Raw genomic sequence first — 27273 nt, forward strand, 5'->3', positions numbered from 1 at the left:
CCAGTTTCCTCTAAAATGAGCTGAAATAGCAAACCACCCCAGGATCTTTACCAAGAAAACTCCAAATGGGATCATGAAGAGTTGGACCTAATTGAACATAACTTCAAGGCAATAATAGCTTTCTTTTTCATTTACACTTTACAACTTCCATGGACTATTCACTCTATTTATTAATAAGTTTGGACTCATTTAGGAAGCATAGAATAATAATGTTTTACCTTCAGAATCGTAACAGGATCATTAGTTAAAAGATTTAGATCCCATTCCTTTCTTATATCCTTGGGTATGTCACATTCCCTTTCTCACTCCGTTTCTTTGTTTGCAAGATGAGAGGATTACATTACATAATTTCTAATGTCACTTCTAGCTTGAGAATTCTAGGATTTTTTTAAAGAAAGATTTTATTTATTTTGAGTTTTACAATTTTTCCCCTAATCTTTGCTTCCCTCACCCCCCCCCCGCCAGAAGGCAGTCTGTTAGTCTTTACAATTTTTCCATGGTATACCACTGATCTAAGTTGAATGTGATGAGAGAGAAAACACATCCTTAAGGAAAAAAAAATCAAGTATAAGAGAGAGCAAAATTACATAAGATAATGTTGCTTTTTTTTAAAAAAAATTAAAGGTAATAGTTTTTGGTCTTTGTTCAACCTCCACAATCTTTTCCTCTGGATACAGATGGTATTCTCCATCGCAGATATCCCCAAATTGTGCCTGATTGTTGCACTGATGGAATGAGCAAGTCCATTAAGATTTATCATCAACCCCATGTTGCTGTTAGGCATGTACAATGTTCTGGTTCAGCTCATCTTTCTAAGCATCAGTTCATGCAAATCCTTCCAGGCTTCCCTGAATTCTCATCCCTCCTGGTTTCTAATAGAACAGTAGTGTTCCATGACATACATATACCAGTTTGTTAAGCCATTCTCTAATTGAAGGACATTCATTTAATTTCCAATTCTTTGCCACCACAAACAGGGCTGCTATGAATATTTTTGTACAAATGATGTTTTTACCCTCTTTCATCATCTCTTCAGGGTATAGACCCAGTAGTGATATTGCTGGATCAAAGGGAATGTGCATTTTTGTTGCCCTTTGGGCATAATTCCAAATTGCTCTCCAGAAAGGTTGGATAAGTCCACAACTCCACCAACAATGCACTAGTTTCCCAGATTTCCTATATCCCTTCCAACACTGATCATTGCCCTTTCTGGTCATATTGGCCAATTTGAGAGGTGTGAGGTGGTACCTCAGAGATGCTTTAATTTGCATTCTTTAATAATTAATGATTTAGAGCAATTTTTCATATAGCTATGTATCACTTTGATTTCCCCATCTGTAAATTGCTTTCACATATCCTTTGACCATTTGTCAATTGGGGAATGGCTTGCTTTTTTGAAAATTTGACTCAATCCTCTGTATATTTTAGAAATGAGTCCTTTGTCAGAAATATTTTTGTAAAAACTGTTTCCTAATTTACTACATTTCTTTTGATCTTGGCTAGTGATTTGCAAAAGTTTTTTAATTTAATGTAATCAAAATTATCTAGTTTGTTTTTAATGATGTTCTCCATCTCTTCCTTGATCACAAACTCCTTCCCTTTCCATAGATCTGACAGGTAAACTACTCTTTGAACTTCTAGTTTGCTTATATTGTTCTAGGATATTTTTAAGGAATGTTAATAATCACTCTCACTTCAATCTCTTTTGGTTTATTTCATGATTTCTCCTCCCCACCCCCCCACCAATAATTATTCTTTTTTAATAATTAATCTATAAAATAGTATAGCCAAAAAAAAATTTCTAAGGACATCACCTAAATACCCTGAATTTTAAATGATCTCCCAGGGTAAGTTCCACATGTCCAGTACTCTGATTTTGCCAAGATGCACATTCTCACCAATATCTTTAAAGTATAACACTATGGGATGCATCAGTGCAGAACTATGGTCAGGCAAGGTGAGTCTGCAACTTAAAGTACTAAAGAGTATTTTTTCTCAGGGGAATATAAATGTATTTTGAGTATAGTTGGAGGATTCTGAGTACTGAATCAAGAGAAAATTATTCTGAATTTTAATGGGAGGGGGGAATATTGTTTTCCCAGTCTTATTTTCTTTAGATTCAGAGACATTTTCTAATTCAAATGAGCATAAAATTTGGGACCATAACCAATCAATACCAATTTTCATGACTGCTATTATGTAGTTTTTAATTTATGAAACATCTCATGCTTTTTCAGCATACAAGGAAAAAACACTGAATTATCCTAATAATAATATTCCCAAAGTGAAACAAGCTGTTTATATAGCATACAATGGGAAGAAATTAATGGAAAAGAATAAGACTATTAGATTTGTAAGCTTCTTGTTCTGCCAAAGGATCATTTTGAGGGTTTCTTCAAACACAATCAAGTCTCAATTATTTAGAAATTTATTATCTCCAGCTTGTGAATAGCTTTCCATGTACTTCAACAAATACTTAGTTGATGGCTACTGTATTCACAATGAGATATAAATATGAACAGGGCAGTTTTTGTGGCTTATTAGCACCATAAGAAAGGTATAAATCAACCACTATTAGCCTTTAGAAGGTCATGTTGAAAGGTCATGCTGCTCTTAATGTAGTAAGTAGAACTAGGTCTAAACTAGGAATCTAGGTCTAAAGGATGAGTAGGATTTTGATAGCTGGACAATTCAGGGAGGAAAAAAAAGCCTAAATAAAAGTGCAAAAGCAGCAAATGGCCTGGTTTTAGTAGATATCTAATTTCCAATATGGTTAGAATGAAGGTTCAAAATTCCCAGTAAGGGAATGGTTGGATCAGAACTGATTTAGAAGAATAATTTTCCAGTGGTATGATGGTTTGCAGGGAGGCAGAGATTAGAAATTAGAGACCAATTAAGCTTGTATTAAGTCAGGGTTCTGTCCTAGGACCTTGTCTCTTTTATGCTATTTTGCTTGGGTGATATCAACTCTTGTGTTTTCAATTTCAATGATCTCTATACAGATGATTTTCAAGATTTATTTATCAAGATAAATAACCCCACTTTAATTCTCACACCTCCAACTGTCTCCTCTACATCTTAAATTGTATGGGCTACTGACATCTCAAACTCAACTTGTCCAAAACAGAATTCATGATCTTTATCCCCCAAACCTTTGCCTCTTCCTAATTTTCCTATTATTGCTGAAGGTGACCTACTACTTATCAAGGCTGGCCATCTACATACATCATAGATTCCTCACTCTTACCTCCTTCCCACTCCATTTTCAACCCGTTGCCAAGTCCTATTGATTATACCTGTGTAACATCTCTTCCCAGACAATACCGCTATCCTGGTGCAGGTTTTCATCATTTGGGCAATTGCAATAGCCCTCTGATTGGTTTCTCTGTCTTGTCTCTTCCCACTTTAGTACATCCTCCAGTCAGGTATTAAAGAGGTGTTCCCAAAGTGAAGATCTGACCATACTATCCCCTCCTCCCAACCCTATTCAATTCATTATCACTGCCAGGATAAAATTCAAAACCCTTTGTTAAAACCCTTTCATAATGTACTTCTCCCTCTCCAACTCTTCTTATATCTTACACTCTTTTCCCACCAATAAACTCTGGGATCAAGTTATACCAGTCTCCTTTTTGTGCCCCTAGACACTTTGCCTCTCAGTTCCAGGCATTTCTACCAGCTGTGCTCCCCATCCTGGGGAATCTCTCCCCATCTCAGCTTCCTGACTTTTCTGGTTTCTTTCAAGTTGTAGCTAAAATCCTACCTTCTACCAAAACCTGTTCCTGATCCTCCTTAATGCTAGGGCCTTCCTTGCAAGATTAGTTCCAATTTATCTTGTATATAATCTTGTTTGTACACAGTTGATAGTATGTTGACCTTGACAGCAGGTATTCTTGGCCTTTCTTTGTAGTCCCAGCACTTAGTACGGGAACTGACTTTTGTTAAGACAATTTAACAAATGTTTGCTGATGATTTACTAAATGTATGTTGACTGACAACAATGCCAGAGAAGGCAGAAGGGAGGATATTAATGTACCTGTAAAACCGAGAGTAGTATGTAAACAAGAACAAAGAATCTAAACATTAAAAAATCAAACCATAGGAAAAATTAGAGGATAATGGAATTTTAAATCACAGAATAATTAGAGGCTAATGGAAAGTTAACTCTCATAATTATGGAATGAGAAAAAAATTCATAACCAAATGAGGGTCGGAAGAGAAATCTTACAATTTAAATAGCAATGCAACCAGAATCAGAAGAGACAGATGGCGTGGTAGGGTGGGGGTGGGGGGTAAGAATAATTTTTTTATATTAAAGTCTGACAATAAAAAACTACAGATATTACAAAGTATATACAAATTGTAGATCATAAGCCATTCCCTAAGTTTTCAAAAAAACCCACAAGCTATCATAATTACCTAAAAATGCTCTAAATCACTAAAAAAAGGCAAACAAATACACCGAGGCATTACTCAGCAAACTAGTAAAAGTCCTAGCTGATGGGAAAACCCAATGGCAGAATGGTTTGGGTCAGAAAGGAAGTAAAGCCAAGAGATTTTCTGGCTCAATTCTATTGCTACTGTGGTAAGAGAAAGACCGTGATGAGAAACTGGCTCAGGCTTCTTGCCACCACCAAGAGAAGAGGCCATGGTCCCAGTCTATTTCCAGTCTCCAGATGATGATCCTGGAAACTCAGATTATGACATCTGCACAATCAAAGCTGGGAAAGAAGCCACAGCTCCTGTGTTGACCAGTTGTCTTGCTCCTGTTACTTGTTTCCAAACATCTTCCCCTTTTGTGTTCTGTTTGCTGTTTTCCAGTTGTGTCCATTCTTCATGACTACATTTGGAATTTTCTTGGAAAAGCTACTGGAATGTTTTGTCATTTCCATCTTCAGTTCACTTTATAGCTGAGAAAATGGAGGTGAACAGGGTTAAGTGATTTGCCCATTTGCTAATGTCTGAGGCCAGTTTTAAATCAGGAAGCTGAATTTTCTTGACTCCAGGCTTGACACTATCCACTGTCACCTACTGACCATATTGTTTATATATTCACATTCTATATGAGGTTGTTAAAACTGATGATCTAGGCTATTTAGCTTTTCTTATTTTAATACAAATAAACCTGTGCTAAGCAATATCTATTATCTACATTGCTGATGTGGTTATTGACAGCAACACCTAATCAATAATCCTCAAAAACCTAATGATCCTCAAATAACTATTACCTCAGCAGGTTAGTTTACTGCTGGTAGAGCTATGAATTCACTTATTTGTCTGGAAAATAATTTGGAATTATAGAAGGAAAGTTATTAAAATGTTCATACAACTTTGACCCTAAGATTCCAATACAAGGACTCAATATCCCCAGGAAGTTAATGAAAGCAAGAAATTACCTAAATGTACAAAAAAATGTGCAAAGTCAAATAATTTAAGATAACAAAAAGCTGGAAACAGAATGCACACCAAATGCTCAGGAAATGGCTGAACAAATTATGTTATAAAAATATAATGAACTAATGCACTGCACTGTAAAGAATGACATGTGAAGAATTCAGAGAAACATGGGAAGACTTAAGAAGACATGAAGTGAGGAAGGCTGAGGTACATGTACATGATTTCTCCAACAACAGAAAGTCAATGAGAAAAAAACAAATTGCTTGACTTTGGTCAGTCTAAGTTTTATGAAGTTAAAAGACATCTCTTTCCTTTTTTTGTTAATAATGAATCTGGCTTCTTGGACATGAGGGGAGTACACTTTTATTTTCAAAGCAATGACATTAAGTGACTTGCCCAAGGTCACACTGATAGGTAAGTATTATGTGTCTGAGGCTAGATTTGAACCTAGGTCTTCCTGACTCCAGGGCCAATGCTCTATCCACTGCACCACCTAGTTGCCCCTGGGAATACTCTTTTTAAAGGAATATTTGTTGGAAAGAATCCATTTTTTTTTCAAAATAAATAATTTCTATTTTTTTTCTGCAACAAACTTTTAAAACAAAAAAGATCCCCCCCAAAAAGGACAAGTGCATCTCAAAATAAATTTACCAAAAGTTTTACTGAGAAGACAAACATTAATATGCCCCTAAGTACACTGTTAATCTTGAGTAGTGATATGGAAAAAATAAATTACTAATACTGTTGTATAAAAAGGTATAAAATTATTTGAAAAACAAGAGTTAGAGATAAGGGATAAAGTAAAATTTTTGTCAATTATTTATGTCCTTTACAATGCCTAACTTGCAAACAGAGCAATGTCATTCTTTTATTTTTAAACAATGTTTAACTAAATTGATACAAAAGTGATTCATGAGTCCATTTCCTTTTTTATTGACTGGGACATAAAATAAGGTTTATAAAACAAATTAACTCCAACATAACATTCCAGCAGGGAGCCTGGTAAATTATTTTCTTCATGATTGTTCTTGACAGTTACTGAAAGGAGAGGAATGGGTTAGTGAAAGTCAAGATACCTTTCACTCAGTCCTCACACTTGGCTTTTTTGCAAGCTGGAACATTCTCATCCTCTTCATTTGTTCTTGGCTTCTTTGTTGTATAGATAATACCAAAAGCAGTCTTTCTTGTTTCTAGAATTAAATTAAAAAAAAATACATAAAAGTGCTGCTTGAACTTAACCTATACATGAAAGAGCTAGTAAAACACCAGTAGCCTACTAAGAGTTACTATATATAGTTAGAATGAAAAACTGCTATGGGTCTGATGACATCCATTCTATCAGGTTTCACAGCATTAAGCAGGTATCATAAGAGATCCATCACCAACTAGCACTTTATCATCATTATCTGATTAATAGGACCCTGATCAACCTTATAAGTCCTAGCAACACCCATTTATGCAGGGATACTGACTCATGCATGGAATGTGATCAATACTCCAAATTAAGGGAACCTGCCTTAGGAACAGTAATATCTCTGTCAGCAGCCCAGTTCCTTCCCTTCATCTCTCTTCCACTGCCTTTTTCTCTGCTCTGGGCCTTCATGCTGATATCTGTCTATCCAAAATCACTGCCTAATGTCTGTCTATTCCTGAGCTCTCAAGCATTCCTTGATAAGGTCCCAACACTGTACTGACTCCCTTCACTGCTTTGTGAGGATCCACATAAATGAGACGCTTACTGAGTGCAGACTATGTCTAAAAAGGTCCCCAATCTCAAGGGTTTTACTTCAGGGAAAAATAGATCACTAATACAATGTTTAACATTTTCAAAGAGCTTTCTTTACAACAACCCACAAGTAGTTTGCTTTGTGGTTATTCTCTTATAGTCAAAAGCATTTATTGAGTGCTGTCTCTGTGTCTCTGGGAACTGGGCTAAGCTCTCGGGATAGATAAGATCAGAGAGGTTAAGTAACTTGTTACACAACCAGCAAATTTCTGAATTTGAGGCTTCTGCTTCTGATTCTAATTTTTTTTTTTCCTCCTTAAAAGAATCTGGGGAGAGGTACAGGGTTTATGAAGGGAATACTGAAAGACAATATAGGGACTAAAGCTTTAAAGCACTTTGAAAGCCAAGTGAGGGAAATCAGATTTGATCCTCTCAGCAATGGAAAGCCTATTTACTCTCTGTACCATTTCTTCCAATGGGAAGATTTTCCTCACCACTTATTAAGCCCATCTCTTCCTTTTAAGCTCCACCTTAAATTCCACTTTAATCATGAGGCCTATGGCAAGCATAGCAATGCTTAATAAAGAGCAATCTATATAGCACTTGATGTCTTTACCAAGGAAAGATAGTATTTAGCATAGATACTATACTGCATTACCAATGGTTTTCTACACTTGTCCATTTTATACTTTCCATGATTCCTAATCCTTCAACCCAATGAATGCCCTATATACAGTAAGCCTTCACTATCAACTGTTGAAGACAACAGATCTGTTTAAATGTTATTCTTTAAGTGATAAGAAAAAAAATGACAAAGAAAAGCTTGAATGCTTCCTTACCATTTAACATGGCATTGTTTGGATCTAAGACCCCATCATTCATTTTAAATGGCCTTTGATTTATATTAGAGATACAGTCTCTGACAAAGATATTAAAATACAACATATAATTCTGGATTAAGTTTTGAAATAAATGGAATGTTAATGATTTCCATTTTCCAAAGTGGAAATGTTGAATTTGGAAATGTTTATTCAGAATATCAAGACCATGAGGAACAGAATAATAGCTAAATAAATAGATAGTATTAAAACCAACATTGTAAAAGTAAAAAAATAAAATTCACTTTTAATTAAATAAATTACCTTAAAATTTTCTTTTAGAAATAGTCTATATTTCACCAAGAAGCAATTCTTTTCTTTCTTAAGATCTGCAGGAGGATTTTTCTGGTAGCATTACTTTTCTCTAGTCCACCCCCATTTCTACATCATAATAGTCCCTTCACCCTCATACTTCAATCAACTGTATTATTGCAGATGAGCAAGGAAAACAAAAAGCACCCTCTCATCACACTAAGTTTTGTCTAAGGAACAGTCTTGTTAAGAATCTACTGCAGAAAAGCTCCCCTAGAAAGGTTTGTGAAAAATGAAATAAGACAGCATGAAATTAGCTTATTATGGAGAAGAAAAGATTCTTTTATATTCTGCTAGTGTTTCTAGGTTTGGATAGCATCCTTGCAAGAAAAAAAAGAGAATTTCATCTTAAAAGTAGCAAATTTTAAAATGTAACCCTCTCTTGGTTTTATGAACTAACTTTAGAATAATCAAAATTCATTACATCATAAGTTGAAAAAAAGAGGTTAGACTGCTTTTTTTTTTACATATTCAACATACAGGTTAATTTACACAAAACTCAATTATATTGAGACTGTCAGAGGCTGGCAGATTTTTTTAAATCGCTTTTTAGAATTAAAGTACCCAAGTTGCAACAAAATATTTACCAAGAATAATTTTTCAATGCCATCTTTCAACACACACAGAAAAAAACAACAGGCTGAATGTTCTAGATGGCATAAGTTTTGTTTATTGACTGATTTCTTGATTCAGATGTGTGATTTAAACAGGGTATACTAGTAGTGTCAAACTCTAAAAGAAATGGATCCCTGGCTGTAGTATATTGACTTGGGCACAAATTAAAATTTTTTATTTAGTTAAACATTTTCTAGTTACTATATAAAATATCAACTTCTTTAGTGACAAAATACTGTTGTGCTGTAAGAAAAGATGGGCAGGATGTTTTCAGAAAAACCTGGCAGACTTACATGAACTGATATGAAATCAAGTGAGCAGAACCAGGAGAACCCTGACGTAATAACAGTAATACTGTATAATAATCAACTGAGCATAATAGCTATTCCTATCAAAACAAAGACCCAAGACAATTCTGAAGGATTTATGATGAATAATGCTATCCACCACCAGAGAAAGAACTGACGGAACCTGAATGTGAAGAGAAACATACAATTTTTACTTCCTTTATCATTTTTTTTTGTTTGGTCTGTATTTTCTTTAGCAACATGGTTAATATGGAAACATTTTGCATGACTGTACATGTAGAATCTTAAATTATTTGCCTTCTCAATGATAGGGGAGGGGAAGAGATGGAAGAAAAGCTGGAAATCAAAACTTTTAGAAAAATGGTTAAATTTCTTTTTAACATATATTTGGAAAAAAACCAAAATATTACAAGTCTTAATTTTAAACTTTGAAGAGAAGTTTGTTTGTTTTGATGGAGAACTCTTTAAATAAACTTGCCAACTCAGGCAAATACTCTCAAATGGCTTCTAGTGCTGTATTTCCTGTGTGATTTTGGGCCTTGGCTTCCTCAAACATAAAATAAAGGTGGGGCGGTGGGGGGTGGTCATCTGGACCAGATAACACCACCTAAGGTCCCTTCCAACATTAAATATATAAGGCACATGAAAATGCTACCTTTCATATAGGCAGATTTTTATTCAAGTGAGGAAGACTGAAAAGTGTTTTATTTTTCAGCCAATGGCTCATTGATTTTAATCGATAACAGATTTCCAGTCAACATGGCTCCCTGAATGGAGGAAGTCCTGTTCTCACAACCTACTCTAGCAAAAAACCTGAAATTCACAGCAGATTGGATAATGATCAAGGGAATCAGTATGATGTCACTGCATTAAGTACTGCCTAAGAAGTTGGCCAGGAGCCCCGGGCAACAGCAATGGGGGCTGTCAAGGCTATCAGCTTCTACACATGAGAAGAGAGAGGTTAGAGACACATGTGTTGCCCTTATGGCTCAGTGACCAGGACGATTCAGGGGATGAAAATGACCAGTACAGTACAGCACGTTAGTCAAGGCTCAGCCCCAGATGGCACAGGAGCTCTGAGGCCCCCAAGGAAGCTCTTCAAACTCACAGCATCAAAGAGGCCAAAGTCCAGGCAGAAGAGTCAGGGCAAGAACCAAGGGGATTCAGACCAGGCCCATGTAAAGGCAATCATCCTACCCCAAAATCATAAATAATAGGATCAGTCTGGCCCCAGCATCAAGACTGAATTTTTAAGAATGAAAGCTGGGGAGATGAGAAAAACAAAGAAATTGGTTAGTATAAAAACATTATTGCATGACCAGAGAGTCCCTAAAAATAAGAATAGCCACAAATGAAGGCTCAAAGAAAAAATGGACTTCTTACAAGACTTATAAAATGCAGAGATTGATGACTCTATGAGATAGCAAGAAATATTAGAACCAAATCAGAAGTCTGAAAAATGGATGCTAAAAAAAGACATATTAAAAATAACTGAAATTACCCCCCCAACAAAACAAGGAGATAAAATTTGAGAATTATAGGACTCCCTGAAAGCCCTAGGAATTTTAAATCAGGACACCGTATTTCAAGATATCATAAATGAAAACTGTCTAGTATATATACCTGAACCTAAGAGGAGAGTATCTTGTGTGAGGGAAAAGCCCAGAGACCAAACCTGGAGGACAGGGACATCTGCTCCCTCTTTTTAGATCCCCAGAATTTAGCACAGTTCCTGAAAACCAGCAGGTGTTTAATAAATGCTTGCTGATTGTTGACTAATCGGCTCCTCTGAGCAGATACAGGTCTCTTGTCTACTTAAAGTCTGGGAATCGGCACCCCCACTCACCTCCATGAAGAGCCATGGCCCTGCAGTTTGTGGACACGGCTGCCTTGGCATCACTTTCAGAAAGCCCGAACAATAATCCTCTGCCAATTTCATTAAGGGTCTCAATGTCACACCAACAAAAGATGCCTTAACGTGGGCTAGAACTCAAAAATAAAACTCATAACGCGAGTTTAGTCTGAGTTTGTTTGTTTTTAAACCATTAATTGGCAATCTCCATCCATTTACAACCTATCCCCCTATAACACCCAAAGAAAATCTTGAACTTTTTGGAAAAAAGATTTTCTTAAAATAATCTAACTGAATGCATAACATATTTTTTAATCCTCAAATTAAGCAAAAATAGTAACTATTAAATAATTTGAATATCGAGTCAATAACTTACACTTATACTAGAAGATGTTAAGGATTTAAATAAGATGTTGAAGAAGAAGAAATACTTTAGATTACATTACCATTTCTACTTACTAATCAAAATCTGTAATGGTACAATGATTTTGAAAAAGGATACAAGTTGGCGACATCATAGGGTCCTCTTATTTCTAAAGGCTGAAAAACAAAATTTTAAAAATTATGATAAGGCCATTTATAACGTTTCAACAATTTGCTTTGTAAATAATTGAGTACTCAAAAAGGCAATAGTTAGGACAAGAAAAATAATAATACCACTGTTATCATACTGGCTGTGATTTTTCATAATTATGAGAGTAAATAAAGGGACTGGATTCGATGATCTCTAGGGTTCTAATTCTAATTCCAGGGTTCTACCGGGGATCCACAAATTCTTTGAAATTTACATGAGATATCTAGGCAATGCTATTGAAAAAAATAAAGGGCTTCAAAAATAACATGTTTATGCCATAACTGTCATTTCTATAGCAAATAATGATTAGCAAACTACTTTGCATATGTCTGGCACAAATTAAGTTCTTAATAAATGCTTTTTGACTGCTATTTCATTTGATCATTTCAGGTACAACAATACCTGATATTTATTTGAGACTTCCGGTTTTTTAAAAAAAAAAAATTTCCCCTGCTACATACTTGTGAGGAGGGGAACTTGAATGTCACCTCCATTTTAGAGATGGGGCCATGTGACCTGCCCAGAGACCTGGGGCTTAAACCTGGGATTTCTGAATCCAAGGAGAATAAGGACTCTTTTCACTAGGACCAGGTCCCTCAACATTGATAATGTTTTTACTTCAATTTGTTCTTTACAATGTAATATTTCAAAAATTTAAGCCATGACATGAAAAAAATACAAAATGATACTTACCCTTTCTGCACCACTAGACACAATTACATTCTACAAAATAAAAGTCATCAAAATTAATTTCAGATAATTGATTAAACATATACAATATTATTCAAGCTCAATGAAAATAATCTGACTTTTATCAGTTGTGAGTCAAGCACAGACTTTTTTAGAAAAATAAGGTAAGTATCAAAGGGAGGGAAGAAAAGAACATGAAAATAAAGATAGCTCACAAAAGGAAAATAAGAATAGGTTTTTTCCAAACAGAAAAATTCAGAAAGGCTTCATGAGTTCAATAAGGTTGAGAAAGGTCAGATGACTATAACTTGGTCTGCTAAAGATAAACACTGTTTCTTATCTAACATTTCCACTTTTTTTCCCCACAATACTAAATTCTCCCTGCAGGCATGGTAACTTCAGGATTTTGTCTGGGAATGAGGCTCTTCAAGATTTCTCTTCCCATTAAAACCTAAAAGTAACCTATCAAGTTTTAATTGATATAACCTAGTTTTATATCCTGAATACTTTTTTTTGCATTAGATTATAGGTATAAAGGCAGGAAATTTGATCCAACTGTGTCAGGAAGACTTAATCTGCTAGAATTTGAAATACTTTCTCAGAGGGCAGACATACCTTCCCTTTGCAAATCTGCATCAGACTGAGTGCATTGGAAATGGTATATCTTCTCATCGTGGAGTCTTTGATGGCAGGAGAATAAGTAATCTCAAAGCCAATGCCTCGTTCAATTGCCTAGACCAAAAGATAAAAAATAAGAAGATAATGAGAAAATACTCCATTACTCTATTCCACAGATCTGTTTTTCATTTAGTACCTAATTTCAAGAGGCATATCTAAATTAAAAGACTAAAATGAGGAATATATGTTAAGGATTTGGAGCCTTGCCACAGAATAAATTACAGTATTGCTGACATGAATGAATGAAACTAAGGAATGACTACTATGGTTCAAAGGAAGTTCCTTTCTCCCTGGGATGATAATGAATTCACATGTACACAAGGTTTTGTGAATTATAAAATGTTTTCTTAACTCAGAGTTGTTGGAAAAAAGTGACCATTACACTGATTAGAAAACAAAGAATCAGAAAGATGCTAGGACGTAACAATTGTCACACAGCTGGTGTGGTCTCCCAATTCAAATTTGGTGCTCTTCCCATTATAACCAATACCACAAAATGTGAACGATGGAAAGAACAAGAATGGGAATGGGCACCTAAGCCAAAGCATAATCAAAAAGAATCCCTACTCTATTCAACTTGACAAGTGGTTATGAGGCCTGTTGAAAGATCTCTATCAAATGAATAGAAACCTACCAAAAATCTAGCCCATTCCACTTTTGGAGAGTTCATATGGATCAAGTCATTTTTCTTGACATCAACCCTAAAGTTCTATCTTTGTGTGTTCTATTCAACACTTTTTATTTTGGCCTAGAGAGCCAGACTCTTCCATGTGACAATTCTTCAGATCACTGAACATATTTTTCTTCAGGGTCAACATTTTCTTCTTGTGACCTCACAAAAGAGGACTTGGTTCTTCACCTTGACTGCCTTTCTGTGTATATCCCTTTTATTCATTTTGGCTCCCAGAACTGGACACAAGTTTCCCAATGGAGTCTGACTAGAGTAGAGTACAAAGTTATCTATACTTAACTAAATGAAATCCAAGATCACATTTGCTCTTCTGAACACCACAGCATTTTGCTTATTCATTTTGAGTTTTTAGTTCCCTGGGATTCTATAGATTTTTTTTTGAGGACTTTTGTCTAACCATGCCTCTCCCCATTTTGTACCTGTGAGTTTTTTTTTAATTCAAGTGTAAGACTTTACCCTAAATTCCATCAGATTAATGCCATCCACTGCTTTTAGCTTTTCTCAACATCTTTTTGGATTCTGATGACTATCAGCATGTTAGCAATCTCTCCCAGTTCTGTTTCAGCTGAAAATCTGAAGAGTATCTTTATCCAAATTTCTAATAAAAATATTAAACCCCATGGGACTGAATATAGATCCTTGAGGTCCTCCTCTGGAGGAAATGCTGTTATTACTTAAGAAACTATGAATATACCATACTACTATTCTCTAAATCCAGTTCAGGGATAAAGAATTTATAAAGTATTAATGAGTGGTGTTAGTATTTCTCAAATAATCTTACTTGTTGCATTGAGTTAAAATACAAACCCACTGACAACCTTGGGCCTTTAAGTACATTTAAATTCAATCTTTTTTTTTATGCTCATCATTCATAATGGCTCTCTCCATGAACAGAGGCAATGCGTTTGCTTGATTTGTCTTTATTAATCTTATTGACCAAAAGTTCTGCCATTATGAATTCATCTTATTTCCTAATGAGTAATAAGAATTAAGAAGGCATCATAAACTCAGAACAGGTGCACAATATTTACAATCAAGTCATACTGGTAATAAAATTCTCAGAAGTAATAAGCAGAGCTTCAGAGAAAAATGACATTAAAATGGGTACTGCATTGCTTATTCCATAATAACAGGAATTAGTTGCTCATTACATAAAAAAATAATGTTCTTTTGACAAATTACTTTGCAATCTTTAATTTTTGTTTGTTGGCTCTAGAGAAAATCAACAGTCTTGGATCAATCCAATAACATAACATATAAGTGCCTGGCATATTGTAGGTGTTTACTATATACTTCTTCAATTGAAATGAAAGGCTATATATAATGAAAAATGGAGCTCTACTGATCCCTTCAGCATTCAGGTAGGTGATAAATTTCTTCTTTTGATTCAGACTTCTGCTCTCTCAATAGTCCTGGTCATCTCTAAGAGAATTAATCAAGTAATAGAAAGGAATCTTAGCTGATAACAAGAAAGCATTAATCTGAGAAGGAAAGTAAATATGCAAACCATCATTGAAAAAGCTAAATACACTTGAAACCATCTTTAGGTAGCAATAAAACTGAACTGTAAATAAATACAGAGGAAGATCATGATTGAATTGGAAGGGACAGACCTCACAGGCCACCTCTTCCAAAGGAGCCCTAAGTTAGAATCCTCTCTACTAATAGCTGCCAATAGTCTTCCTGCCTTGGCACATAGACCTCAAAGGAGAGGAAAGTCTAGCCTCCTCTCCAGAAGCAACCTGGTCCAGCTTTGAAAAACTCTTAGTACTACTAACTAGGAAGTTCTCCTTATATCAAATCTAAATTTGCTTTTTAGCTCCTAGCTTTGTCTTACAGAGTCAAAACAAATACAATCCCTTTTCCATATGACCATCTTTCAGATACATGAACTCAATGACTCTTTGCCAGTCTGGCTGGACCCTCTAGACACTCTCCAGATTTTCAACATCCTTCCACATATGGAGGCCCAAAATAAACACAATACTCCCAGTGGTCTGATTGGAACAGAGTCCAGTACTCCTGCTACCTATCTTTCTAGCCTCAGATCCTGCAAAAGCATTTGCCAAGAATATTATCCTTAATCAAGAATGAGAAGTTGGAGATTCAAAGATGATCAGATACCGTTGTAGTTCTGATCATAAATTATGCCAACTAGTGATATGGTGGTATTATTCCTCTGACCTGTTAGCAGTTACCGGGAAACCAAAGTCTTTAGGTTCCAGGGGGAGTATGATTGCAGGTCTGATAGGAAAGGCTGTCCTGATGATTAGACCATAGGAAAAAAGACCTGAATATATTGTGCTGTCAACAATTTTGTCATCAGAAAATCATATGCTGGTGCTTTACCTGGTGTTGCTGGAGCACCAGGTGCCTCACTAATATAGGAGGGAACGAGGGAACTATATCCATAAGGCCAAGGATTCCTGCAGTATCCAGACATCACCAGAAGCCCTGTTTCCTATCAAATCAGGTCAAGAAGTGAAACAGAAAGGCAGCAAGGATGTCTTTGTACAACACTCCCCTCATGCTAATAAACATAATGTGCAAGTCAGGTCATCATCTATAATGACATGGTCCTCTTTGAATAGGAAGAACAACTACTACCTGGACACTGCCTCTCAATATAGCCTAGTCCCATGATGTTGGTGATGACCCACACAGAACCTACAGTTTCCCAACCAAACACGCAGATCATTTTCAGATAACCAGTTGTCTAATTGTGCTTGGGGCAGCTCAGTCACACAGTGGAGAGAGTGCAAAGTGTGGATTCAGGAAGTATGATCAACATGACTGAACAATAACACTATGTGCTAAGAACTAGTAGACAAGGCAGGTAAAAGATAGCTCAACTCCTTGAGAGTACAGTCTAATGAGGGAGACAACATGCAATCAACTGTGTACAAGCATGCTTTACACAGGATAAATAGGAAATAATCAATAGAAGAGTACTATAGCTGGGATCCTGATCCAGAATTTCTCACTCTAAATCCAGTGTCCTTTATTTCTAATAAAGTGTGATTTTTAATACTCTTTTAGGATGCCGGTTCCTTCAAAGTCAAAGGTTCTCTTTTTAGCCCACTGGACTAATAAAAATTGTCTATTTTATTTTTATCCAAATATCACTCCAAAAGGAAACAAGTCATGTTACTATTTAATGATTCACGGTATTTTTAATGAGGCACTAACAAGGATGTGCTAATGTGAAAAGCTTGCCAACCACTTTTACAAAGGAAAAAATTGATCCTTGAATCCTGAGAATCCCCTAAACACAACTTGACCGGTCATCACAATAATCAATGAGCAAAGCTGCATTCCTTTCACTCTTGCATCTCTTTCAAAGATGAAGGATCTATATCTGTCTTCAGCTCATATATGCTATTAAACAATTCATTAGAGGGCAAAAGAAGGGAACTTGCCCTTCACCTTTTATTTCACCTTTGACTTATACTTTCATAATACCTGTTTATGAAAACGGGTGTTATAGAAAAATAAAAAAAATCTTGCCTAATCCCTTTTCAATTTGTGGTTCTGAATCTTTTTCTTTAATAAAGATACCTTTAGCAGTCTGATGAAGCCAATGATCCCTTTCTGAAAATGTTTTCAAATACAGAACAGAAAATAAATTTATATAATGGAAACCAATTATACTGAACTACAGCTATAAAGACTTCAAGGGCTCTTAATAACTTTTTTCATTGTGTTATTTCAGTGACATCACTGGCATAGGGAACTCCTAGAGGAGGTAGTTTGGTAAAGCCTTGAACCTTCCCAGAATAATGTTTCTAAATGTATGAAACACATAGGATTTCAAAGAAAATCACTTATACTGAAATAGTTGTCAAAATATATATTATATAAATTAAAAGCCCTGCTCTATTTTTTTACATATATATGTAAAACTATATAGGGAGCTGTATATCTCTATCTATCTATCTATCTATCTATATAAATATTTCTCTATCACAGTTGGTACAAATATAACCCTGGAGGAAAAAGACAGAATAGGACAAAACAGGAAACAAATTAGAAAACCAGGAGAAACAGAGTAAGAGAAAATATATTACGACTTCATTAGCTCTTAGCTCTTTCATGGGTTGTTTTTTCCAGGGAAAAACTTTTTTTTAAAATAAGGTCACCTATAAGATGAAGTAAAAACCACACTGGATTTGGATTTAAAGGATCATGGATTTGGAGATGAAAGACCCAGAAAGAAGTTCTTTGTGCTACAAAGACAGCAAGGACAGAGGCTTGGTCCTAGTTCTACTATACCTGAGACTGTCATCTTTCTGAACTTCAATTTTCTCATCTGTGAAACAAGGGAGTTGAACTACCCTGCCCTCTTAGGCCTTCAACCAAGCTCTGCATCTCTGCTCCTTTTATCTTGATTCCTCAGAGCTTCTCCCTTGTCCATACTCTGAGGTGACGAAAAATTCTCAGGCAGTCTGGAAAGACCAAGCATCTTTATTTCCTTCTCTTTTGATTTCTTTTTTCCAGTGTTCTTACTCCACATATTGATAATTTTTGAGTTCTTTCTGAAGAAATGCATTTCTAAAGAAGCTTTACTGGTTACCTTATTCATATCATTATTTTACACATTCACATCAGTAGTTTATATCTTAAAAGGCTGAACTTCCTCCCTCTTCAGCCAGAAAAAAGAAGTTTTAGAATAATCCTCTTCTGTTCTAATTATCTTCTACTCACTCATTCTTAAATTTTGCTTTAATAGAAAACACAGCTCTGATCAAAACATGCACACTTGGGGCAGCTAGGTGGCGCAGTGGATAGAGCACCAGCCCTGGAGTCAGGAGTACTGGAGTTCAAATCCGACCTCAGATACTTAATAATTACCTAGCTGTGTGGCCTTGGGCAAGTCATTTAACCCCATTGCCTTGCCAAAAAAAAAACCTAAAAGAAAAAAACAAAGTATGCACACTTACCACATTGATGGGAGGTTTTCTGAAGTAAAATGGCAATTTTTCTGTTACTGTTATGCATACTAAATCCACATCTAAACTTGTGCAAGCAACCTGTATAAGCAGAATAAAGATTTTTTTTTTAAAATGTATTTTTAAATAAGAGATAATGGGACAAATAGTATGATGCAAACTGAGATGTTCATTTGAAGGACCAGCTCTGTCCTTTCCTTGGCATCAGGGAAGTACTAGATAAGGCAGCTCCACTATGAAGGCAAATCAGCCTCTTCTCTGTACTGAAATTGGGACATGGGGCACTAAACTGAACATAAGGATCCTTGTAGGCTCTACATTTTCTTAAAAAACCACAAAGATTATCTATGATGTATTTTTTTTACTTCCTTTTAAGTCATTTCCCAATTACATTTACTCTGGTCCTAGCTGCACTGTACACCCATCATGTCACATAAAGAATGCATTAAAAAGGGGTGGCTAGGTGGCGCAGTGGATAGAGCACTGGCCCTGGAGTCAGGAGTACCTGAGTTCAAATCCAGTCTCAGATACTTAATAATTACCTAGCTGTGTGGTCTTGGGCAAGCCACTTAACCCCAATGCCTTGCCATAAAAGAAAAAAAGAATGTATTAAAAATCCAACTTGCAATTTTATTAATTCATTCTCAAAATGAAAGGTTCAACTGAAATCATGTGAAGTACCCTTTAATTATAAAAAGATAAAGAAACTTAAGAGAAGAAAATGCTTGACCTGAACTACTTTAGGATAAAAGTTGTATTTTAGCAAGAATTATGAGCATAGCATACCCCCCCCCACCTTGCCCAGATTCCTGATTGGGGAAAGCTGAACTTCAGTAGTCTTATCAGGGCTTTCTACAGCTCCACTAATATGAATGTTACAAGAGTTGTAACATTTAGAAAAAGTCTTCATCATTGACAGTATTAACAAAATATACTTATTCTTGTCTAAACCATAATGCAAGCTAAGAGGGATCAGACACACCAATTGATTTTTATATTTATTTTATTATTCCAAAGATCTTGACCAACTCAGAGTGAACATAAACCTTTACCAAAAGGATAATTTTATGTAAGGCACTAGAATAACTGGTAGGAAGAACTGTGTTTTTCTTGAAACTTTATCTCATGGAGTGGTCACCAAAAACTTCCATTTCATACTCTGGAATAAACAAGGTCAGTAAGCAGAGTTAAGGAAAATTAAAGAGTTGACAGTGATTGCAGAATTGACTATATCATACAACCTTCTCTCAGATAACAGCTCCATCTATTGGATAAAACAGAGAGCTAACTAAAAATCTCAGATGTTGCTTAGAAGAAACCAAATCTATTTTTCTCTCCTAAAAATCCAGGAGTTGGTTTACAAAAATATAGAGACTATCACTAACATTTCTGGAAACTTTTGTCAAATGTCAAATGCTAAATGATGGGCAATTAAAAAATTGAGATTAGAATGACTTTCAGAATTTTACAAAAGACTCTGCCTTTCAGCAATCTGAAAGTGGACAATAAAAGCTTACATCTTTGGAGAAACATCATCAAAATTTCAAAATGACAATCATTATTTTAATATGATGCTAATGTAATTTAAAGGAATTTAGTGGTAACCTAATGCTGGCTATGCAACTCAGCTGTTTAGGGTGACAGGCCCCCTACAAAAGGCTGCTTTTGGTCTCTTCTCCAGCCTCTTTCAGTGTAAACTCTCCCTGATCCATTTTCTGTGCTCTGGTACATCTCTCTGGCTGCCCAAAATCCCTGGTCTGACATCTTAGAGAGGTTCAAGCAGGCACAGCAGGGGACAAAATGCTGGGTCTGCAGTGAAGGAAATTTAGAGTTCAAATCCAGTCTCAGATTAGCTGTGGGATGCTTGGAAAGTTGTTTCACCTTTATCAGTCTCAGTTTCCTGAATTGAAAGAGCATTTACCTCAAAGGGCTATTGTGAGGACCAAACAAGCTATCTGCCAGGGTCCTGGAATAAAGAAAAGGTTTAATAAACGTTTGTTCCATTATTGTTCTATAAGAAATCACGAGGGATGGGATTTCAGAGAAGCCTTCAAAGACTTGCATGAATTGATGCTGAGTGAGGTGCGCAGAATCAGAAGAACATTGTACACCCTAACAGCACTGGGGGGTGATGATCAACTATGATGGATTTGTTCATTCAGCAGCACAGTAATCAGACAATTGTAAAAGACCTGTGATGGAAAATACTATCTATATCCAGAGAAAGAACTGTGAAGTTTAAATGAAGATCAAATTCTATTATCTTCAATTTTTGAAAGTTGTCTTATATATTATCTCTTTTTCTTCTCTCTAATGTTTTCTTCCCATTTGGATCTGATTTTTCTCTCACAACATGTTCAAGAGTGATCTATGTTTAGTATGCTTATAAATATAAAGCTTATATCAGAATACTTTTTGTTAGGGGGAGGGAGAAAAATGTAAAACTCAAAACCTTGCCAAAAAAAAAAAAAAAAGACTGGCAAAACTACCATTGCATGTAGTTGGAAAAACAAATAAAATATTAAAAATAAATGGACCCAAAGAGGTCCATCATCTAAAATGATCTTTTCCTCTGAGAAAGAGCATTTTCTGAACTAGACAGTAGGGGAAGGAAACCTGTTTAAAATATTTCATACTAAAGGTATGAATGAAGCAGCTTACCCTTTTATAAGAAAAAAGATGGCCTGGTTCACCCCCAAATAATTGCTAATTGATAGAGGGGGGAAATTTTTTTTTTTAAAAACTAGAGACCACTTTGTTTCCAAGACCCTCTTGCTAAGTATACTATGCAAATCAGGGGGAAAAGGTCAGCTTGCTTCTGAAAGACTACTAACCCTCAACAGTTGGTCTTATTATTTTAATTTTGAAAATTTATTTATTTAAGGCAGTGGGTTTAAGTGACTTGCCCAAGGTCACACAGCTGGGTAATAATTAAGTGTCTGAGGCTGGACTTTGAACTCAAGTCCTCCTGACTCCAGGGTCAGTGCTCTATCCACTGTACCACCAAGCTGCCCCAATAGTTAGTTTTTATACCCAGATTTTGATTACATGATCTCTTAACAAGCAGAGTACATATATCATAAGAATTCAAAAGCATTTTTCTATCAGGGGTCACAGAACTGAGAGGAGAAAAAAGTCAATGGAAGGTTTCAAATTTTATTAAGAGGTATACTCAAGTATGTTGAGAGAAAAATACAGTTCAGTCTGCCCTTTAAAATCAATAGGGAATATAAAAAATTATTGTATAAATGTTACCAAAAATCCAAATTAGTTATGGGGGAAAAGGTAAAGTGGAATGAAAGGGAGAAGAAAAGGAGAAATGGCAGGGTGGAGAAGACCTAGGGGAGAGTAGGATGAGAAAAATGATGTTATAGTCGAAAAGAATAAGAATGGAAACAGTAAAAGCCAAAAGTAACAATGTCCCAAATTATAGGATAAAGATCCTTGGACACATTTAGCCTCAAGGAAAGAAAAAACTGGAGAGATCAAGCTTACTGTCACACAAAAGAGGGATAAGACTTGTTTCTTTGAAAAGCTCCAAGGGAATAGAGAATTTCTGCTTTTCTTCACAAACAACATGTAGAGGTTGTTAGAGAGCAGTACAGGTTTGAAATCTGGCAAACTTGCCTCTCATGATCAGAGTTGAGTAAAAGGTGGCTGTATGGCCCATGGAGAAGGAAGATTCCTCCTGGTGATTTAGTGGTCTTCAGGTAGAAGCTAAATAAATAGCACTGGGATCCAAGTTAGTATAATCATAATGAAAAAAACTAATTTAATATTTTTTTCACTTACATGGAAAAGTTTCTCTGTCTTAGGGAAAACTGCAACAATGTCATATAGCTTGACACGAGAAGATGTTGCTCTCTGTGAGAGAAGAAACAAAGGCCAAATCAGGGGAATGCACACTTTTCCTTCCCAGCTACCTTGTACAATTGCATTTTTCTTACATTTATGGTGCATTTGCATATTTTACATCTATTATGCATATATTGACATGTGTATAATGGTCTCCCCTTCAAAGTAGGGATGATTTTACTTCTTGCATTTGTGGCTAGCACCGTGTCTGGCCCTAGGCTGTGTTAAATAAATTCTCAGGGCTTTTTTGAAAGCTCGGCAGCTTGCCAGGTATGGATCTTGGCAATATCACCTCAATCCTCTGGCTTGAACTCTCCCCCAGACCCATTTCACAATTGAGGAAACTGATCAAGCCTTCTCTAAAACTCCTTCCAACTTTACAATGCTGTGAAGAGGCAGAAAGTGCTAACTTTTTCCTAAATCACAATTCTATTTGAGTTTTCCCTATTTTTCTACAGCAGTTGGATTCTGCAAAATGAAACGAATCAGCTGCAATGACATGTATGGCTGAGCAGGAGCATGCCAGTGAGCCAAAGGCTACAAGTTAATGCCACTTCAAATTGACTCATGAAACTAAAAAAAGTTTCCATTTTGTCACAAAGAAATTTCTACTCAAAGGAGAATCTACTGATCAATGAAAGTTCTCCTGTGAGTGGTAAAGACAATGCATGCTAAAAGAATTTAGAGAAGGAAGACAATACTTTGAGATGGATGTCAGATAAATCTTTGTGGAACAGATGAGAGACATACCTTAAAGCTATGAAAAGATAAAAAGCTATTTCTTTTAATATTACCAAATATTACTTGAAGGGGAAAAAAATCATGAGCATATCATGAGATGGATATTAAAGAGAGGAAAAAACTAAAACTGACTTACCAGAACATTGCAGTGAGATGGATCTGATACTATAAGTGTCAGTCTACTTAAAATTTTAATTGGTTTTGATTTCCCCTGTAGGTAAAAGAATCTATTAAAGAAGTACAAGGCGAAATTGTTTTGTTTTTCTCTTCAATAGAAAAAACATATTAACTAAAAGAAACAGCACAGGAAAGCAAATCAACAATTATTTATTACATTTATTGAGCAAGCACTGAACTATTAGGCCTCTGAGAAGAGTGGAAGAATAAAATGCTACTCTTATCCCCAAGACTCATCCAATACAGTAAGATAACCAAAAGTCTAATATACCTATCTATATGTAGATAGATATATTACTGATATGGAAGATTTTATGATTAAGTATCTTTTGTACTACAGTCTATAAGTGTTACAGGAGAACAGTGAAGAGAAAACATGAGGGAGAGGTTAACTGAATAAGCTGAGATTTAATGGGGTCTGTGTGGACTAGAAAATAGGAAATCATTGTAGATGAGAGTAATCTCTGAACATGAAAATAATACCTACCTGTACAATAGGCAAAGATGAAAACAGCTCTGAAGGAACTATTGGTTTATCAATTTCCTATGAAAAATAGGTTTAAATTAATCAAAAAGTATTATTAAGATGTAGAACATAAAAAAGATAAATATATTATTGTGCATTCACTAGGTACTGCCAAATGTCTTTTCAAAAATTAGTGGAAACAAATCTGATGAGAGAAGATGATGAGAAAAATTGAACCACATGGAAGGACCATAACTCTCAGGTTAAAGGAATAGTCTATAATACAATATGAATGCTGAATACACATAGAAGGTCACATTTAAATAACAACGTGGCTTGAATTTTAAAAAGAATTTAAATTCAGTGCAATCATACTTAGCTCTTTAATATGTAAACAAGAGTGAGAAGCCTTGAATATATTAAAAACTTTTACTCAGAAATTTCCTTAAACCTAATAAGTCATTCCAACAACTATTTTCTAGTTGTATAAACTCAGCATATGTCCTCATGACCAAGACTTAAGTCAGAAAACTTTTTAGTAAGATTGTTCTATCATATATTACCTTGTAGTTAATAAGTCATGTTACAAGAGCATCTATTTGTGGATTATCTCAGTTGTTTTTCTACAATTTAGCATGCATATTCCTGTAACAGATAAGGGTGAGCATCTTCATACACAGAATAGTTAGACGTCACAAAAAGGTAGTCTTCAAGACTTCAAAAGATCTGTGTTCACTTTTTATGCATTGTTTTCTATCAGTGCATCCTGAAATCCATTAGATTAGTCTGCCCAAGGATGTGCCACAGCTTGTATTCCACTGGTCTATCTTTTGGGAGGCCTGAGTCACTTTCAAGTCATATGGGTTTCTTGAAAAAGGCAGTACTTGTCATATATAAGGTGCTTGTATGGGATTGGGCTTTGTAGAGAAAGTATCCTCATTATGTCACAGGTATTTTGAAACATTGAATTAATCTCTATTTTAAATACACTAAAATCTTTGCTCAGACTCAAAGTAAGTATACATCCTAGGGACTTCATAAATCTTTGTTGGAAGACTGGAAAAAGTCCAAGTTTTCTGGGTTTAATTAAAATGTTTATTTTTTAAGTAGTTTCTACCAGACAAAAATACAAAGCAGCTGAAACCCAATACTACTTTGTGACTCAGATACAAACACTGAGAAATTTACCTGCTTCTTTTCTTTAAAGTCCACCACATGATTAATGGCAACAGTCGAAAATCCAACTAAAAAATTAAAGACAAAGTTAAACACAATCTCCAGCTTTATTCTCATCTAGATCTCAAGATTATAGGACACTGACCCAGCACTAATCAACCCACAACTGTGGTTTAATTACAAGTTTCTTAGGGGCAGCTATGTGGCAGGAGGATAGAGATTTGCCTTGGAGTCAGGAAGACCTCACTTCAAATTGGACCTCAAACACTTAACACTGAGCTATGTGACCTTGGGCAAGAAAACAAACTATGCTTCTTTCATGAACAACACCGAAGACTAGGGCTCTATTTTCTACATACCCCCAACAAACACGATTTTCTGCATAAAAATGTACAATCAATAAATTTGACTGTAGAACAGTCAACAGAACAACTCTTGACAAGTTTAATGAATAGCATTTTTTTTTAGGTTTCTTTTTGCAAGGCAATGGGGTTAAGTGGCTTGCCTCAGGTCACACAACTAGACAATTATTAAGTGTCTGAGGGTGGATTTGAACTCAGGTACTGCTGACTCCAGGGCTGGTGCTCTATCTACCTTGCCATCTAGCCGCCCCCAGCATTTTGTTTTTTAAAGAAATGATTAAGGGGGCAGCTAGGTGTAGCAGTGGATAGAGCACCAGCCTTTAGTTCAAATTCGGCTTAGGTGGCGCAGTGGATAGAGCACCAGCCCTGGAGTCAGGAGTACTTGAGTTCAAATCCACCCTCAGACACTTAATAATTAATTAGCCATGTATATAAATAATAATCACACACACACACACACACACACATATATATATATTATATATATATATATATATATATATATATATATATATATATATATAAAATTATTTAGCCTTGTGACCTTGGGCAATCCACTTAACCCCATTGCCTTGCAAAAACTTAAAAAAAAAGAAAAGGCATGTAAACCAAGTATCTCCCATTTCTCATAAACAGATATGTTTGGAAAGTATCCCTGTATTAATTCCCTTATAGTTCCTTACTACAGTGATTAAAAAAACCCCATAAAGCTAAATGTTCAACTAGGGAAACCCAGTGAAAATGGTGTGACAGAGAGCAAAGGATGCTTAATCAAATAATCTAGATTCAAATCATGGCTCTGCTTACTTACTCTCCAGTGTGAGAGCTGCTAAGTTACTTGACCTCCAGGCTCATCTATGGAGCCTCAGTTTCCTAATTTGTAAAATGAAGGGCTCAGACCCGGCGACTTGGCTTTTTTAATCGAGAATCCTAAAATCTGACTCCATACAGAGACCAGAAAACAGCTGGATCAAGGAGCCAGCGTGGGTGCCCTCGTTAGGGATCAAGCAGTTCTGGGGGCGTCGCTGCCACTGCCCCCCCTGCCCTGGAGTGTTGACCCGGTCCTCCAGGGGCAGCTCCTGCTGGCAGCCTCGGCTTCTCCTTGGTGCCGGTCGGCGCTGGCCACGATTTCGGCCTCTCCCCGGACCCTCCCCCCCCCCAAACTCTAAAAGGGAGGCAAAGCAGCTGGTGCCCTCCTTTTGCATGGGAGGAAAACTGATGCTGGAACCCGGGGGGCGGACTGCTGAGCTGCTGGGGTCCCTGCGAGGGCCCGGGCAGAGCCGGTGCCGCCGCCCCCCCCCCCCCCCGGGAGCCCCTGGGCTTCACCCCCCCCCCCGGGCAGAGGCTGGGATCCCACTATTTCAGGTGGGCTCCCGCCCCCCGGGGCCCGCTCACCCCATCCGCCTCCCACAAGGGCACTCACGGTGAGCCGCGTTCTCCAGAAGCCCTTTAAGCGCTCTCGTGTCAGAGCCCTTCCTCAGGTTCAAATCCGCAAACACCGCCATGCCGGCATCACGTGACAAACCAGCCGGGCGTCTGCGCAGCCGTTCTCTTTACCCCGCCCCTTCCTTTCCTTTCCCTCTTGCATTATGGGAATCGTAGTTCCTTTTTGGCCTCAACCCAGACTCCCGTCTATCCGTTCTTTTTCCCCAACCCAGGGAATACTATTCAATTCTCGAGACTTTTTGTTGTTACACTAGGCGGCGCCTTGAAAAAAATAATGTTTTTGAGTCGCCCACCGCTTCCTTCCTCCCTGAATCTGGTACCATTGAGAAAGGACCGCCTCCACACCATAGCTCGCCCCAATCAGGCCTCCACGGGCCTCG

The 27273-nt window shown here is 36.4% G+C and overlaps 1 protein-coding gene across 2 annotated transcripts; it reads right to left on the reverse strand.

Annotated features, from left to right (window-relative positions):
• Positions 1-474: 474 nt before the first annotated feature.
• RPP30 (ribonuclease P/MRP subunit p30) lies at positions 475-27273 on the reverse strand. 2 transcript variants are annotated; one of them, XM_074233395.1, is made up of 12 exons: positions 26871-27273; positions 25098-25153; positions 23931-23987; positions 23403-23477; positions 22463-22534; positions 18662-18751; positions 12968-13084; positions 12356-12385; positions 11591-11628; positions 11083-11162; positions 6474-6587; positions 475-4910 (listed from the first exon to the last, which is right to left on the reverse strand). In XM_074233395.1, the coding sequence occupies exons 1-11, from the start codon at positions 26950-26952 to the stop codon at positions 6481-6483; spliced, it is 804 nt and encodes a 267-aa protein (XP_074089496.1). In that variant the 5' UTR covers positions 26953-27273; the 3' UTR covers positions 475-4910; positions 6474-6480. The 2 variants fall into 2 exon arrangements, with proteins under 2 accessions (XP_074089496.1, XP_074089495.1); XM_074233394.1 differs by lacking the exon at positions 475-4910 and having other exon boundaries at positions 6307-6587; positions 26871-27272.

The sequence above is a fragment of the Macrotis lagotis genome, chromosome 4, assembly GCF_037893015.1.
Source record: "Macrotis lagotis isolate mMagLag1 chromosome 4, bilby.v1.9.chrom.fasta, whole genome shotgun sequence".
In the NCBI taxonomy this organism is placed as follows: domain Eukaryota; kingdom Metazoa; phylum Chordata; class Mammalia; order Peramelemorphia; family Peramelidae; genus Macrotis; species Macrotis lagotis.

Excerpts from the sequence above, each read along its gene's own strand:
- RPP30 (XM_074233395.1), bottom strand. The coding sequence starts at position 26,952 with ATGGCGGTGTTTGCGGATTTGAACCTGAGGAAGGGCTCTGACACGAGA. Across the intron at positions 13,085-18,661 it reads GAAAACCTCCCATCAATGTG|GCAATTGAACGAGGCATTGG; the intron begins GTAAGTGTGCAT and ends CTTTTGGTCTAG. Across the intron at positions 11,629-12,355 it reads TGTCTAGTGGTGCAGAAAGG|CCTTTAGAAATAAGAGGACC; the intron begins GTAAGTATCATT and ends TTTGTTTTTCAG.